General features: G+C 46.1%; 1 protein-coding gene across 4 annotated transcripts in view; it reads left to right on the plus strand.

Moving 5' to 3' along the window:
• The window catches only part of LOC134454518 (heat shock protein beta-1-like), a 28,843-nt gene extending 22,456 nt beyond the window's left edge, over nt 1–6,387 (plus strand). Inside the window, exons 3-6 of one of the 4 annotated variants that reach the window (XM_063205576.1) lie at nt 3,438–3,841; nt 4,879–4,942; nt 5,814–5,914; nt 6,180–6,387. In XM_063205576.1, coding sequence (XP_063061646.1) covers nt 3,493–3,841; nt 4,879–4,942; nt 5,814–5,914; nt 6,180–6,184 — 519 coding nt within the window. In that variant the 5' untranslated portion in view covers nt 3,438–3,492 and the 3' untranslated portion in view covers nt 6,185–6,387. Of the gene's footprint in view, nt 1–3,437; nt 3,842–4,878; nt 4,943–5,813 lie in introns of all 4 variants that reach the window. The other 3 variants (XM_063205573.1, XM_063205575.1, XM_063205574.1) reach the window with 3 other exon arrangements.
• Nucleotides 6,388–15,000: the final 8,613 nt, after the last annotated feature.

The following is a 15,000-nucleotide window of genomic DNA, read 5'->3' on the forward strand; positions in this document are numbered from 1 at the left end:
CTGGGTTGGCTTTACGGGCATAGTGATCGACTGGTTAAAATCGTACTTACAACAAAGAAGTTTTTTTGTCGCCATTGGAAGACATACTTCATCACCAATGTCTCTGGATTGTGGGGTCCCCCAGGGCTCCATTCTGGGACCACTACTGTTCAATCTGTATATGTTGCCACTGGGACACATTATCGAGAATAACTCCATAAATTACCATAGCTATGCGGATGATACCCAGCTCTACTTATCTATGTCCCCAAATGACTATACCCCCTTGAATCACTCTATCATTGCATGGACCAAATTAACAAATGGATGTCTCACAATTTCCTCCAGCTGAACACAGATAAAACTGAAGTAATTATATTTGGGAAAAGAGAGGAGAGACAAAAGATTGCTACTATCCTTGAAACGAAGGGACTGAAAGCAAGGGAAACAGTTAAAAATCTTGGGGTCCTCATTGACAGTGACCTAAACTTCAACAGTCACATGAAAGCTATTACTAAGTCTGCATTTTATCACATAAAAAACGTCTCTAAATTTAGGGGCCTGATGTCTAAACATGATCTGGAGAAGCTAATACATGCCTTTATTTCTAGTAAAGTTGATTACTGTAACAGTCTTTTTACTGGCCTCCCCAATAAAACCATTAAACAGCTTCAACTTGTACAAAACGCAGCTGCAAGGGTTCTTACAAAGACAAGGAAGTTCGACCACATTACTACACATTCGACCACAATTTTAAGATCGCTGCATTGGCTCCCAGTAAGCTACAGAATTGATTTTAAGGCTATGCTACTTGTGTTTAAATCACTAAATGGAATGGGACCCACATATCTACTGGATATGTTTCAGCTGTATGCACCAACTAGGTCACTAAGGTCAACGGAGAAGAATTTGCTGGTGATTCCAAAAGTCAAAACAAAGTGTGGAGAGGCAGCCTTTAGCTTCTATGCTTCAAAGCTTTGGAACCAGCTTCCAGATGACATAAAAAATGCACCCACTATTGATAGCTTTAAATCTAGACTCAAGACAAAGCTGTTCTCAGATGCTTTCCCCTAGCTTAAATTACTTAGTCTTATTATTTTTATTTTTTATTTAATTTGTTTTATTTTATTTTATTATTATTTTTACCTTATGTTTTATCTTAATGTTTTTAAATGCTTTTTGACTCTAATTCATTTCCTTCTTTCTTCCCTGTTTCCTTTCATTTACATTTGTTAACTTTGTGAAGCACATTGAGTTGCACCTGTGTATGAAATGCGCTATATAAATAAACTTGCCTTGCCTTGCCTTACATATCTATGACTAAAATGTGCTTTTATAGGCTATTTTGTAGAACTGCACCAATCCATTAACATACTATATCCAACTTCCACCCCACTGTTCCTTGACATACATAACATCTCCATCACCATCACCATCTCTCCAATCCAGTAAAAGCCCTCTGGATCCTTTTATACTCTCCACACTCCATTAACACCCTACACTTATGCACTTAATGTAGACCTCATCTCTCAGCGGCAGTATCCTTGTAAAAATGGTGCAAATCTGGCCAAATGCACCCCCACGGACCCGGGGCAGCCAGGGGTGGACGCCCTACTGGGGAGGAGAGCTGGCGATGGGCATGAGGAATTAAGGATGCCCTAAAGCAATATGCCCCATGTGCACACTCACAGTACAATTTGAGATGTTATTTTCAACACTTTGAGAGAGTGTAGGACAACAGATACACCCAGCGCAAGAGTGTTACTGTAAATTTGACTATCTTAAAAGTTTAACAAGAGTCTGATTCAACAGTCTTGCTAACTGTATTAAATTACACCGCAAATTAAATGCACACTGCAAATTCTACTGCGTGGTCGTGCTTGTGGTGGGGGAACCTCCCGCTGTCCCGTTCCTGCTGATCAGGGCATGTCTGGGGGACTGTGGCAACTGGAGACATCAGGGACTAGTGATGGCATTGGATGGGTGTGGAGTGTTTAGGTTGGTGGGTGTGTGTGTATGCATTGGGGGTAGGGGGTGTGGAGGCGGATATGCTGCTGTGTGTGTGTGTGTGTGTGTGTGTGTGTGTGTGTGTGTGTGTGTGTGTGTGTATGTGTGTGTTTGTGTGTGTGTGTGTGCGTGTGTGTGTGCGTGCGTGTGTGTGTGTGTGCATGTGTGTGTGCATGTGTGTGTGTGTGCGTGTGTGTGTGACTGTGTGTGGGTGCATGTGTGTGTGCGTGTGCGTGTGTGTGTGTGTGTGTGTGTGCGTGTGCATCCGTGCGTTTGTGGAAGGGTGTAGGTGTGTGTGGAAAGGTTTGTACTTGTGTGCATATATGTGGAGTGTGCATGTGTGACTGTGTGTGTGCATGTGTGGGTGGGTGGCATGTTGTATCTCTGTGTGTATATATGTGTATATGTGCACAGCCGTTGGCATTGAGTGTGGGCATGTGGGCATATGGATGGCATGCTAAGGGGGGGGTTACAGGCAGGCGGGCAGGCACTGTGCCATTCCTCCATAAGCTGTACAGTATAGGGTGCAGGAGGAAGATTACCATTGTCAAGCAGCTGTGCGTGTGTGTGTGTGTGTTTATGTGTGCGTGCATGTGTGTGTGTCAGCCTATCTATCTCTGTGTGTGTGTTGTCTTTCTGTGTGTGTGTGTGTGTGTGTGTGTGTGTGTGTGTGTGTGTGTGTGTGTGTGTGTGTGTGTGTGTGTGTGTGTGTGTGTGTGTGTGCGCGTACATACGTGTGTGCGTGCATGTGTGTGTGTTTATGTGTGTGCGTGCCATGGAGTATGTATGTGAGGACGTTTTGTACAAATTCTTCACTAATGGACCCGGTGGGTTTAGACACTCTAAACTCCTCCTATAAATATCTCTATAGGGGGAGACCGGAGGGTGTCTGAATTTGGGGATGGGGCAGGCGGTGGGTGAGTGGGTGGGTGTGATGATGATGATGATGATGGTTGCATGGAACAGAATAGGACAGTAGAGGGGCAGAGGGGTGGATGTGGGATAGAGGGGATGGAATGGGGGGCTAAGCACCAGAGGATGAGGGGTTGGTGGTGGATGTGTAGGGGGCAGGATAGTTGTGGGAGGTTGAAGAAGGGAGCGGAGGATGAGGGGTGGGTGGATCGAAGTTGTGTGGGTGTGTGTGTGTGTGTGTGTGTGTGTGGGGGGTGCAGAATAGGAGTGGGTTGGGGGGAGCAAAGGGGACAGAAGAAGAGGGGTGTGATGGGGGTGGGATGGAGAGGCGAGATGGGCAGTGGTGGGTGGTGTAGGATAGAGGCGGTGGCTAAGGGGGCACAGGATGAGGGGTTGGTGGTAGGGGTGTGAAGGGGGCAGGGTAGAGAGGGGTGTGAATGGAAGGGACAGGGGGGGGTAGAGGGTAAGGGGGTGTGTATATCCAGGGGGTTTATAAAGACCTCGCCGAACACTCTGCTCTCCACCTCCGAGGTACCCAGCACCGGCCGGCATCTTCCCAGCTCTCCTCCCAGCTCACCTCACCTCTCCTCTCCGATGTCTGAGAGACGCCTGCAGGTCAACATGATGCAGAACCCCACCTGGGACCCCTTCCGCGACTGGCAGCAGGGCAGCCGCCTCTTCGACCAGTCCTTCGGCATGCCCTTCTTCCCCGAGGAGATGGTGAACTCGGGCTGGCCGGGCTACATGAGGCCCCCCGGCTCCATGTACGACAACGGCTTCTTCTCCCGCGGCCCCATGGCCCGCGCCCTCTCCCGCCAGATGAGCAGCGGCATGTCCGACATGAGGCAGACGCGCGACCACTGGAGGGTCTGCCTGGACGTCAACCAGTTCTCCCCCGAGGAGATCGTGGTGCGGACCAAGGACGGCATGGTGGAGATCATCGGTGAGTGGCCAATAGGGGTGGAGGAATGGGTGGATTGGAATAGTAAACAGATACACACAAGAAGCCATAGAAAAGAGAAGAGAACATTTCAAAGTAGAATTGAAGAAAAGCGGGGAGAAGAGATTAGAACATTGCAGAATAGAATAGTGGCCATAGGGGTGAAGGGATGGGTGGAGGGATGGATGAATGGGTGGATGGATGGAAGAGTGGAAGGGAGGATGGAAAGGTGAAGGGGATGAATGTTTGGATTATGGGAGTGAAGAAGTAGAAGTAGAACTAGAAGTCTTTATTACCACAGCACTGAGAATTTGTTTGGAACACTTGGATGGGTGGATGGAGGGAGGGATGAGTGGAGGGATGAGTGGAGGGGTGGATGGTTGACTTATGGGGAGTGAAGGGGTAGAAGTAGAACTAGAAGTCTTTATTACCACAGCAGCACTGAAAATTAGTTTGGAACAGTTAACAGATACACAGAAGAAGCCATAGAAAAGAGAAGAGAACATTTCAGAATAGAATTGAAGAAAAGAGAGGAGAAAAGATTAGAACATTGCAGAATCGGATCAGAATAGAACAGAATAGAACAGAATAGAATGCAATAGAATATAACAGAATACAGTAGAATGCAATAGAATAGAATAGAATGTTATAATGTTCTGCTGGCTAGTTAATAATGTCTGAAAATAGGAGATGATCTCTAGACAATCTGCAAAACATATTTCAAGTCTAAGAAGTGCATGCAAATAAAGTAAAGTTACACTGGGAATATTGGTATTTCATTCATCGGGGTTAAGGTTAGGAGTGAAGGTTAATAATCAAGTTAATAATGAAAGTTAAATGCAAACATGTGCAGGAGTTGAACAGTTATTTATCACATCCTTCTGCTCAATTGGGTTTGCTTTAGATGAAACGCGGCTCGAATGGTCGAATGGTCTACTATTTCAGCATGCAAAACGATTCTCTTGCAGATAACCTTGCCCTCAACTCTGCCTTTTTTAGTTAAATAAAATAATAATATTCATAATATTTGATGTCTTCAGGCCAGCATGAGGAGAGAAGGGATGAGCACGGATTCGTCACCAGGAGCTTCACTAGGAAATACACGTGAGTAAACACACACACACACACACACACACACACACACACACACACACACACACACACACACACACACACACACACACACACACACACACACACACACACACACACACACACACACACACACACACACTCTTTCTCTCTCTTTGTTTACAACTGCACAGTAAAATTTGCACAGTAAAAATAATTTAACACTTAGAAGATTGAAGTTAACTCTCATACAGTTGTCCTTATACTGTAAGTGTTGAATGGACACTGCATAATTTACTGCAAGCCCACTTCTTAGCACTCACTGGAGCTCTGTTTAGAATGTGCACTCATGCACTATAATAGTCCACTATGAGTCAGTTGTGCGAGTTGATTCACTATTCCACAGTGCACAGCAGTAAAGGGTGAATGAGCAGTTCAGATTGTACGCTCTGAATCATTTGTCTGAGCAGTTCATGAATGTCTCTCTCCTTTTCTCCCTCACTATATCTGTCTGTATTTCTATCTCTCCATCTCATTCTCTCTGTCCCTCTCTGCACTGCCTATCTCTCCACTGTTCTCATGCTCTCTCTCTCTCTCTCTCTCTCTCTCTCTCTCTCTCTCTCTCTCTCTCTCTCTCTCTCTCTCTCTCTCTCTCTCTCTCTCTCTCTCTCTCTCTCTCTCTCTCTCCTTCTATCTCTCCATCCTCTCTCTCCCTTTCTCTTCTCTCTCCCTGCCCCCTCCTCCCAACTGCTCCTCACCTCTCTGTCTCTCTTTCTTCCCTGCTCTCTCTCTCTCTCTCTCTCTCTCTCTCTCTCTCTCTCTCTCTCTCTCTCTCTCTCTCTCTCTCTCTCTCTCTCTCTCTCTCTCTCTCTCCCTCTCTCCCCCTCTCTCCCTCTCTCCGCAGCCTGCCCCCCCAGGTGGACTCTGACAAGGTGACCTCCTCCCTGTCGGCTGAGGGTGTGTTGACCGTGGAGTGCCCCCTCCCCAAGCCCGCCCTGGCAGCAGGTGAGGTGCCCATCCCCGTCTCCAAGATGAAGAAATAAACTAGTCCACCCAACAGGACCCCTAGCAAGCAAGCAAGCAAGCAAACAAGCAGCAAGCACACCTGAGACGACTAGACGAGACACCCCCCTTCAGTTCTATAGTCACCACTGCTGCAGACACCTGTCCTAAGAATGTCCAACCCACATTTCCATCGTCTGGGTCCTCGTTTTTTTTTCTACTCTACCGTTATGTGACGTCAGTTTTCTTTTTTTTCTCTTCTTTTCAGAGTAAGGCGTTTCTTAACCTACCATGACATTTGCTGTGGTTCTTACTGTCCTGACTGCCCTGACTCGACGACCCTTATGACCAGCGATGTGGCGAGTAGGCAAAACACAGTGAGACTCACATGCAAATGAAGCGTATGTAAGAAGTTTGTCTGCCACGTTGGAAGTGAAATGAGTGTCTGTACTGAAAGTTAATATGGGAAAGAAATAAAAAACATCTTTTGGAAATTCTTGGTGTCTTTTTTTTTCTTTTTTCATTGTCGGTGAGTGCAAAGATGGAAGGCTAGTGAGACACAAGAATAATGAATCTGCCGTTGAGTCCTGAATTTAAATACAACACAAAACCCTGCAGCTCCTGAGTGAGAAGCATGAGCTAAATGAAATAAAATCAAAAATTATTATAATGGTTGGGAAGTTGAGCCAATTTTACTCACAGAATTCCAAGTCAGATGTGCAATAAGTAAGTCCTGATGATTTGGCTGCCCTGTAGTCTATCCCTGTGGGTTGCTGCCCTCTCTCAGTTGAGAATGCACCATGCAATGACTTCAGATACACAGCACTGTACCAGAGATTCTTTAAGTATATAGATATGCCAACATAATAGGTTTCTATGGGCACATAATGTGACCAGGTTCCGGCCTGCCTAAAAGGGCGTGTCATAATGCTCCTAGCATTGAATAGAACAGTCCTTAGGTCTGCCTAGGTCTGCCTAAAGGGGGATTTCGCCCCCCTCCCCCTTGCAATAATAGAACCCGGAAACAATGGGCCAATGGAACCTCTCTCTCTCTACTCACTCTGACTGTACTGTCTGTTTATCCATTCATGTATAGACTGTCTCTAGCATGACGTAAGTAGGGAAGCCGACACGGGCGGACAAAGGGGTCACTTGTTCCGTGCCCAGGGAGAGAGGGGCCCAAAATTGGATTCTCATTACATTGTATGTATTGGGTTTGGGGCCCTTTCAGATGTCTTTGTCCCGGGCCCAGCCAAAGCTGTAGGGAAACAAAGCAAATGGTGCCCAGCCTTCTAATTAATTTGTGGCAATTCCAAAATGGATTGCTTACACAAACAGAGCAAAGCCTGTCATCAGTGTAGCTAGTGGCTAAATAGCCATCTAGGTGTGTATGGTTATGGCGGGTGGCCTGACCCATGGGATTAACATTTAGCCCCTTCCTGACCTTTCAAAATTCTTCACCATGGTTAGCGGTGCAACAGATGAGCGAACCAACTGCCAGTCATACAGTGCACAGACAAAAGCAGATGAAGCTACTATCAAACAAGTACACAGATGAACTGCACAGAGCCAAAGTGTTTTAGCACACAAACATCGAAAAACTGCCTCAAAATGTTTACAGTGTTGCTATACTATCGAGGCCTTTGTAGTATGAAGTATGTGCAAGAAGGTGTCACTGTATCTCCTTTCTTGAAGCAATAAGAAAGACATTTAGTCACAGCAAGACAAACAAGGTGTCAGAAAGTCAATTTCCAGTTTTAACTCAATTTGACAAAGTATGTGGATTGGTACCAGCTTGACTGTAGAGCAGTGTTTCCCAACCTTTTTTGACTCGCGTACCCCCTAAGCCTTTTTGTTGTACCATGAGTACCCCCTATCTCATGCTCTCTATATATTCCTTTATCCCAGTATGACTATACTCTATTCAATTGTCATTATCACATTTTTCTGCGTACCCCCTGAGGTGTGCTCGCGTACCCCTAGTGGTGCATGTACCTCTGGTTGGGAAACACTGCTGTAGAGGGCAGATCTGCTGGTCCAGGAAGGCACCTGCTGGCCATTCTTGGAGCTGTTTACAAGCACCTTTACACTCACAATAATCTCTTACAAAGAGACAGACACACAGCTGCTTACAGAGAGAGAGAGAGAGAGAGAGAGAGAGAGAGAGAGAGAGAGAGAGAGAGAGAGAGAGAGAGAGAGAGAGAGCTGGCATTGTGTTAAGTCTTCATTAAATGGGGGGCCCCAGTGTTCAGGGGTCCCTCTATATATGGCTGGGTCAGCGTTACGCAATGTACGAGTGTTGATCCCCTGGACAAGTAAGAGGTGGATTGGGAGCTCTTGTCAAAATGACGCCAAGGGAACACTGCAGAAGCCACTGTGAGTCTGTCTGGCTCTGGCTATTTATAGCAGGTCTGCTGTATTCTTAGGAGCCCGTTTTGACAGTTCTTTTCAGTATTTATTTATTTATTTACTATTTAATTCTCCTCATGTGTGTTTTTTATGTTGGAGAGGATTACATAACTTTGCGTCCATTATGCATGTGAGGCTTTGGGGAGTTTTTGGACAACTTGAAGGGTGTAGCCGCTGCGGATGAGAGTACTCAGAGGTAATGATGGAAAAGGGCCTGGCGGAATACTGTGTGGTATACTGTACTGCAATTTTGGCTGTGCTGCGGCACATATAAAACACATAGGCACACTGGTAGCCTACACTGAAATCCACACTCCAAGGCAAGGCCATTTTATTTCTATTGCGCGTTTCATTCATAAAAGCAATTCAATGTGCTGTACAGTGAGATAAAATAATAGGCCTACAAACAAACAAAGATATTAAACACCTTCAAACAAAGATAGGCTATTAAAAAAAACCCATGTTTCATGTTTTGTTTATGCATCAGAACATAATATTCAGCGGTGAGGGAGGGTGGAGCGAGAGTCATCAATCACATCAACTGACCAGGGGCAAATGAAAATCGCTCTGTCATAGTGCCAGTCCTAAGTCTCTGACTGGGCCTCTGTTGTAAGATGGCTACTGCTGTACTTTGCCCCCCGGTGGTAGTAAGTGGAACAGCTCAACTCTTGTCACACTGTGGCAGGGGGGTCAGACAGCTGTTGCTGGGCCCCGGACAAAAGTAATCTGAAAGGTCAGTTTGATCTCACGTGGGCCGGACCAGTAACCAGTACTCACAAAATATTGAGTCGAATGTGCTAGTCCACCACTAGTGGAGTTCATGATCATCAAGTGCCGACCCTTCTATTTACCAAGAGAAATATCCGCCATTCTACTGGTCGCAGTTTACCTCGCTCCTAGCAACACCAACAGCGTCAGAAGCGAGGCACTGAACGAGCTGCATCGGGGAATCAGTGAACAACAAGATGCACACCCAGATGCCTTCACAGTGGTCATGGGAGATTTCAACCACGGAAATCTCAAAACAGTACTTCCAAAATTTCACCAACATGTTAACTTTCCAACAAGAGGACAAAACACCCTGGACTTTGTTTATACCCCAAAACAAGGAGCATACAAGGCAAAGCCCATCCCCCACATCGGCCTATCAGACCACCTAACGATTCTGCTACTGCCAGCCTACAGACAAAAGGTAAAACTCACCAAACCAGCTCTGAAGGAGGTGAGAAAATGGCCAGAGGGAGCCGTGTCACGACTACAAGACTGCTTTGAAACCACAGATTGGGACATGTTCAAAACAGCTGCCACCCACAGCAACCACATTGACATTGAGGAGTACACAGACACCGTGACCTCCTACATCACAAAATGCATTGATGATGTTACAGAAATAAAACGCATCACCACCAGGGCCAACCAGAAGCCATGGTTCACAGGAGACGTTCACAGACTGCTGAGGGCCAGAGACAAAGCCTTCAGAGCAGGAGACGTAGCTGGCCTAAAAGCAGCAAGGGCAAACCTGTCCCAGGGCATCAGGAAAGCAAAAAAGGAATACTCGGACAAAATAACAACACACTTCAAAGACAGCAGAGATGCACAGAGCCTGTGGCAGGGCATACAGGCCATCACGGACTATAAGCCCGCACCACGAAGCTGTGACAACAACACCTCTCTGCTAAACGACCTGAACAGTTTCTTTGCCCGTTTTGAAGCACAAAATGACACTCATCCACAGAAAACTCCCCCTCCCCCCCATGATCAACCCCTGTACCTGTCCTCTGCCAGTGTGAAGAGGACACTGGCCACCATCAACCCACGCAAAGCAGCTGGCCCAGACAACATACCTGGCCGAGTGTTGAAGGATTGTGCAGAAGAGCTGAAGGATGTCTTCACAGACATCTTTAACATCTCTCTGGAGCAAGCAGTCATCCCATCACTTTTCAAAGCTGCTACCATCATACCCGTGCCGAAGAAATCATCACCATCATGCTTCAATGACTACCGTCCTGTAGCACTGACGCCCATAATCATGAAGTGCTTCGAACGGCTAGTCCTGTCACACATCAAAGCCACCCTACCCCCCACCCTGGACCCCTACCAGTTCGCATACCGAGCCAAGCGATCCACGGAGGATGCAATCTGCTCTGCCCTCCATCCAGCCCTCACCCACTTGGACAATAAAGACTCATATGTGAGAATGCTTTTCATTGACTTCAGTTCAGCATTCAATACCATAATACCACAACAACTCATCAGAAATCTGGACAAACTAGGTTTCAGCACCTCCCTCTGCAACTGGCTGCTGGACTTCCTGATGCAGAGACCACAAGCAGTACGGGTAGGGAATAACACCTCAAGCACCCTGACCCTGAGCACGGGGGCTCCGCAAGGTTGTGTTCTCAGCCCCCTGCTGTTCACGCTGCTGACACATGACTGCACAACGACCCACAGCACTAACCATCTAGTGAAGTTTGCGGATGATACAACACTGGTGGGCCTCATCACTAAGGGCGATGAGACCCACTACAGAGAAGAAGTAGACCTGCTGGCCAGATGGTGCAAAGACAACAACCTCCTGCTGAATGTCAACAAGACCAAGGAGATTGTTGTCAACTTTCAGAGGGTCCAAAAACAACTGCCACCACTGACCATCGACGGTGATGCTGTGGAGAGAGTGAGCAGCACCAAGTTCCTTGGAGTGCACATCAGCGACGACCTCTCTTGGACCACCAACACTACATCACTGGCGAAGAAGGCCCATCAGCGTCTCTACTTCTTGCGCAAACTAAAAAAGGCAAGTGCTACACCCTCCATCATGACAACATTCTACAGAGGAACCATAGAGAGCGTCGTGTCCAGCTGCATCACAGTGTGGGGAGGAAGCTGCACGGAGAAAAACAGGAAGACACTCCAGCGTGTTGTGAACACAGCGAAGAAGATCATTGGAGTACCACTCCCCTCCCTGCAGGACATTTACACCGCACGCCTCACCCGAAAAGCACTGATGATCATCAAAGACACAAGCCACCCTGCACACAAACTGTTCAGCCTCCTGCCCTCTGGAAAGAGGTACAGGCGCCTCCGTTCCCGTACCACCAGGCTTGCAAGCAGCACGATGCATCAAGCAATCAAGATACTGAACACTCAACCCACTCTCCCTTCACTGTCAGCCTCTAGCCAGCCAGGCCACTGACAACGCTCCCCCCCCTCATCCCCACCACCATATCTGCGACTGAACATTCCACCTGCACTACTACATCTGTGACTGAACTTTCAACCTGCACTAACTCAAAACATACACATGCACACACACACACACACACACACACACACACCACACACACACACACACACACACACACACACACACACACACACACACACACACACACACAACACACACACACACACACACACACACACACACACACACACACACACACACACAAGCACACTGCACTTTCTGCACTAAACCCAAACATACACACACTGACACACAACTCATACTCACACACATACACACACACACACACACACATACACAGGTACACACACACAGACGCACACCGCACTTTCTACCTGCACTAAACACACACACACACACACACACACACACACACACACACACACACACACACACACACACACACACACACACACACACACACACACACACACACGCACACAAAACACATACAAACACACACACACACACACACACACACATACTGCTGCTGGTGTATTTAATAAAAACCTTTTTTAATTATTTATTTCTTCAAATGCTACTATTACTATGTCAGAACGCTATAAAGGACTTTTAGAAAAAGCACAACAAAATACCTCCTCTTAATGTATGTTCTCTACAAGTCTTCTGTTGTCCAGTCTTGCACTTTAAATGTCTGTATGAGCAATGTCTACGTCCATACTGTCTATGTCCATGTATGAGTACTGTCTATGTCTATACTGTCTATGTCCTTACCTAGATTAGTCTATGTCTGCATGGGAGAGCAAGAAACGCAATTTCAAATTCTTTGTATGACCAGTGCACGTAATGAAATTGACAATAAACTTGACTTGTAATAACTTGTAATAACTTGTAATAGTCGAACATCTCGTGGTGGATAACAGTGGGTATATCATTAGCATTGACTGTAAATGGTGGGCAATTTTTTTTGTTTGTCAATCATTGAAAACCTGAAATATCAGACCCCACTACACCTTTGTAATGAACTAGAGATTTACTTTTCATCTTTTACTTCTTCTTCTGGGCTTTTTTTCTCTACAAGTCTGGGGCCGAATTAAAGGGACACTGTGTGAGATTTTAAGTTGTTTATTTCCAGAATTCTTGCTGCCCATTCACTAATGTTACCTTTTTCATGAATACTTACCACCACCATCAAATTCCAAGTATTCATTATGACTGGAAAAAATACACTTTTCAGACATGAAAAGGGGGATCCTTTTCCGCCATTTTGAATTTCCAAGAATAGCCATTTTTAGCTGCAAAAATGACTGTAATTGGACCATACTAGAAAACATTTGTTTATTACTAACTAAACTTTCAAGTGAAGATCAAATTTGGCAATAGGCAGCCCATTTTCAATGAACAGCATAATTGCAGTATCTTTTTTTGACCATTTCCTGCACAGTGTCCCTTTAAATGAACTGGCGGGCCACATCCAGCCCCAGGGCTTTACGCTTGACATCACTGCACTAATGGCTCCCATGACAAGTCTTCCCTGCCATCATATAGCACAGGGGTGGGGAACCTTTTCCATTCGAAGGGTCACTTCAAATTCAACCAAGGGGCGTAAAAGTCCTCCGGGGGCCGTATTATGATCACAAATCAGGAATTTACCCCTGCGCTTTTGGCCTATATTCAATTCAATTCAATTCATTCTTTATTCCAGACCCAGGGGGATCCATATCACATTAAAAAGACAGAGCATCACAACACAGTACATATCTTAAAAACAAAAAGAAAACAAAAAAACAAACAAAACAATAAACCAAACAAACAAAAACCTGGAACAACTGACAAAGAAAAAGAAGGGGGAAAAAAAACACACAGATATATCATAATTATCAAGTCATTGTCCCACATACAAGCATGCTCGCCAGTGATTCCACATGCTTGAGAAGAGTCTCACAGAGCTACATTTAGGGCTGGTCAGGACAGCAACTAGGGTGTTTTGTGACTCAGATGCCCTGCACATGAATTTATACATAAGATTACGCAGCACAGCTGCACAGGTAGGTACCCTAGCATTGACAAACATTTGGCTTGCACTTGACCTCCTAGGAATTCTGAGCAGCAGCCTCATGCTGTCATTGTATGCCACCATGAGTTTCCTCATGCTGCCCTGTTTGTAGTGGCACCACAGGTGTGCTGTATACAAGGGTGTACAGTATGCTTTAAAGAGTGAGATCTTGACCAACTCAGAGCACATACTAAATTTGCGGCACAACATGTTTGCTTGCACATACAGTTTCTGACGTTGCCTGTAGATATCGCCATCATCTGTCAAGTCATTTGCAATTATGTGGCCCAGATATTTGATCTCACTGCATTGAGAGAGTTTGGTGCCAGCCAGATAAAAAGCAGGGAAGGGTGATTGTTTGTCCTCTCTGCTCCTTATGATCATGATCTTACTCTTAGTAGCATTGTATTTTATGTCACACTCTTCTCCATATTGTGAACATATTTTTAGTAACTGTTGCAGACCAGCAGTACATGGACTAAGTATAACCAAGTCATCTGCATACATTATGTGGTTAATTATTAGGTCACCAGCCCTACCGCCAGTTCCACACCTATTTAGGGACATAGACAAATCATTCATGTACACATTAAAAAGAAAAGGCAGCCACATTGAAAACAGACCCCACCTTCTCTAGGTCCCCTTAGTATAATATAATTTCTAGGATTTCTTCACAAAATATGGTACATTTCATGTGAAGCTGCATAACATTAAAATGGCATTGTGGGACGGATAAAACGGCCTCAATGGCCCCTCGAGACATACGTAGGTTCCCCACCCCTGATGTAGGATGTGTGTATCACATAAAAGCGTAACCAATGTAGACACTTCAGTGCCACAAGCCACAGGCTGAGCAGCACACCCAAACACAGACAGAGGAAAGAAATTGATTGGCAGAAAACAAAATCAGATGGGAGAGAAGGAAGGATTGTCCTTCTTGTTAATCCTCCACAGAAGAAGCTGACACACACCTATTTGTCTTTTTCATTTAACCTTATCTGACCAAGGTCTCCTGTTCGCTTAATGGAAAACCAGGGGGTTGGGGGCAGTGGATTAACCATGTTGTTGTTGTTCTTATTCCCTCTCTCTCGTTGCCCTTCCCTCTGGTGATGCATACACACAGGGTGGCTGACAGCTTTGGCCAGGCCCGAGACAAAGTCGTCTGAAAGGGACCGGCCCCTACACAACACATACCTTGAGGAACCAACCTCCCCCTCTCCCCCCTCCCCCTCTTTCACTTGGGCCGGGACAACTGACCCTGTGTGTGCCGTCCCCCCCCCTGTCGGCTTCCCTGCAATGTAATGAGGACCCAATTCTGTGCGCCCCCTCTCTCCCCTGGTCCTAGGACAACTGACCCCTGTTATCCCACCCCCCCCCTCCACCCCCCCTGTCGATTTCCCTGCAATGTAATGAGGACCC

This window comes from Engraulis encrasicolus, chromosome 8 (genome assembly GCF_034702125.1).
Source record: "Engraulis encrasicolus isolate BLACKSEA-1 chromosome 8, IST_EnEncr_1.0, whole genome shotgun sequence".
Lineage (NCBI taxonomy): Eukaryota > Metazoa > Chordata > Actinopteri > Clupeiformes > Engraulidae > Engraulis > Engraulis encrasicolus.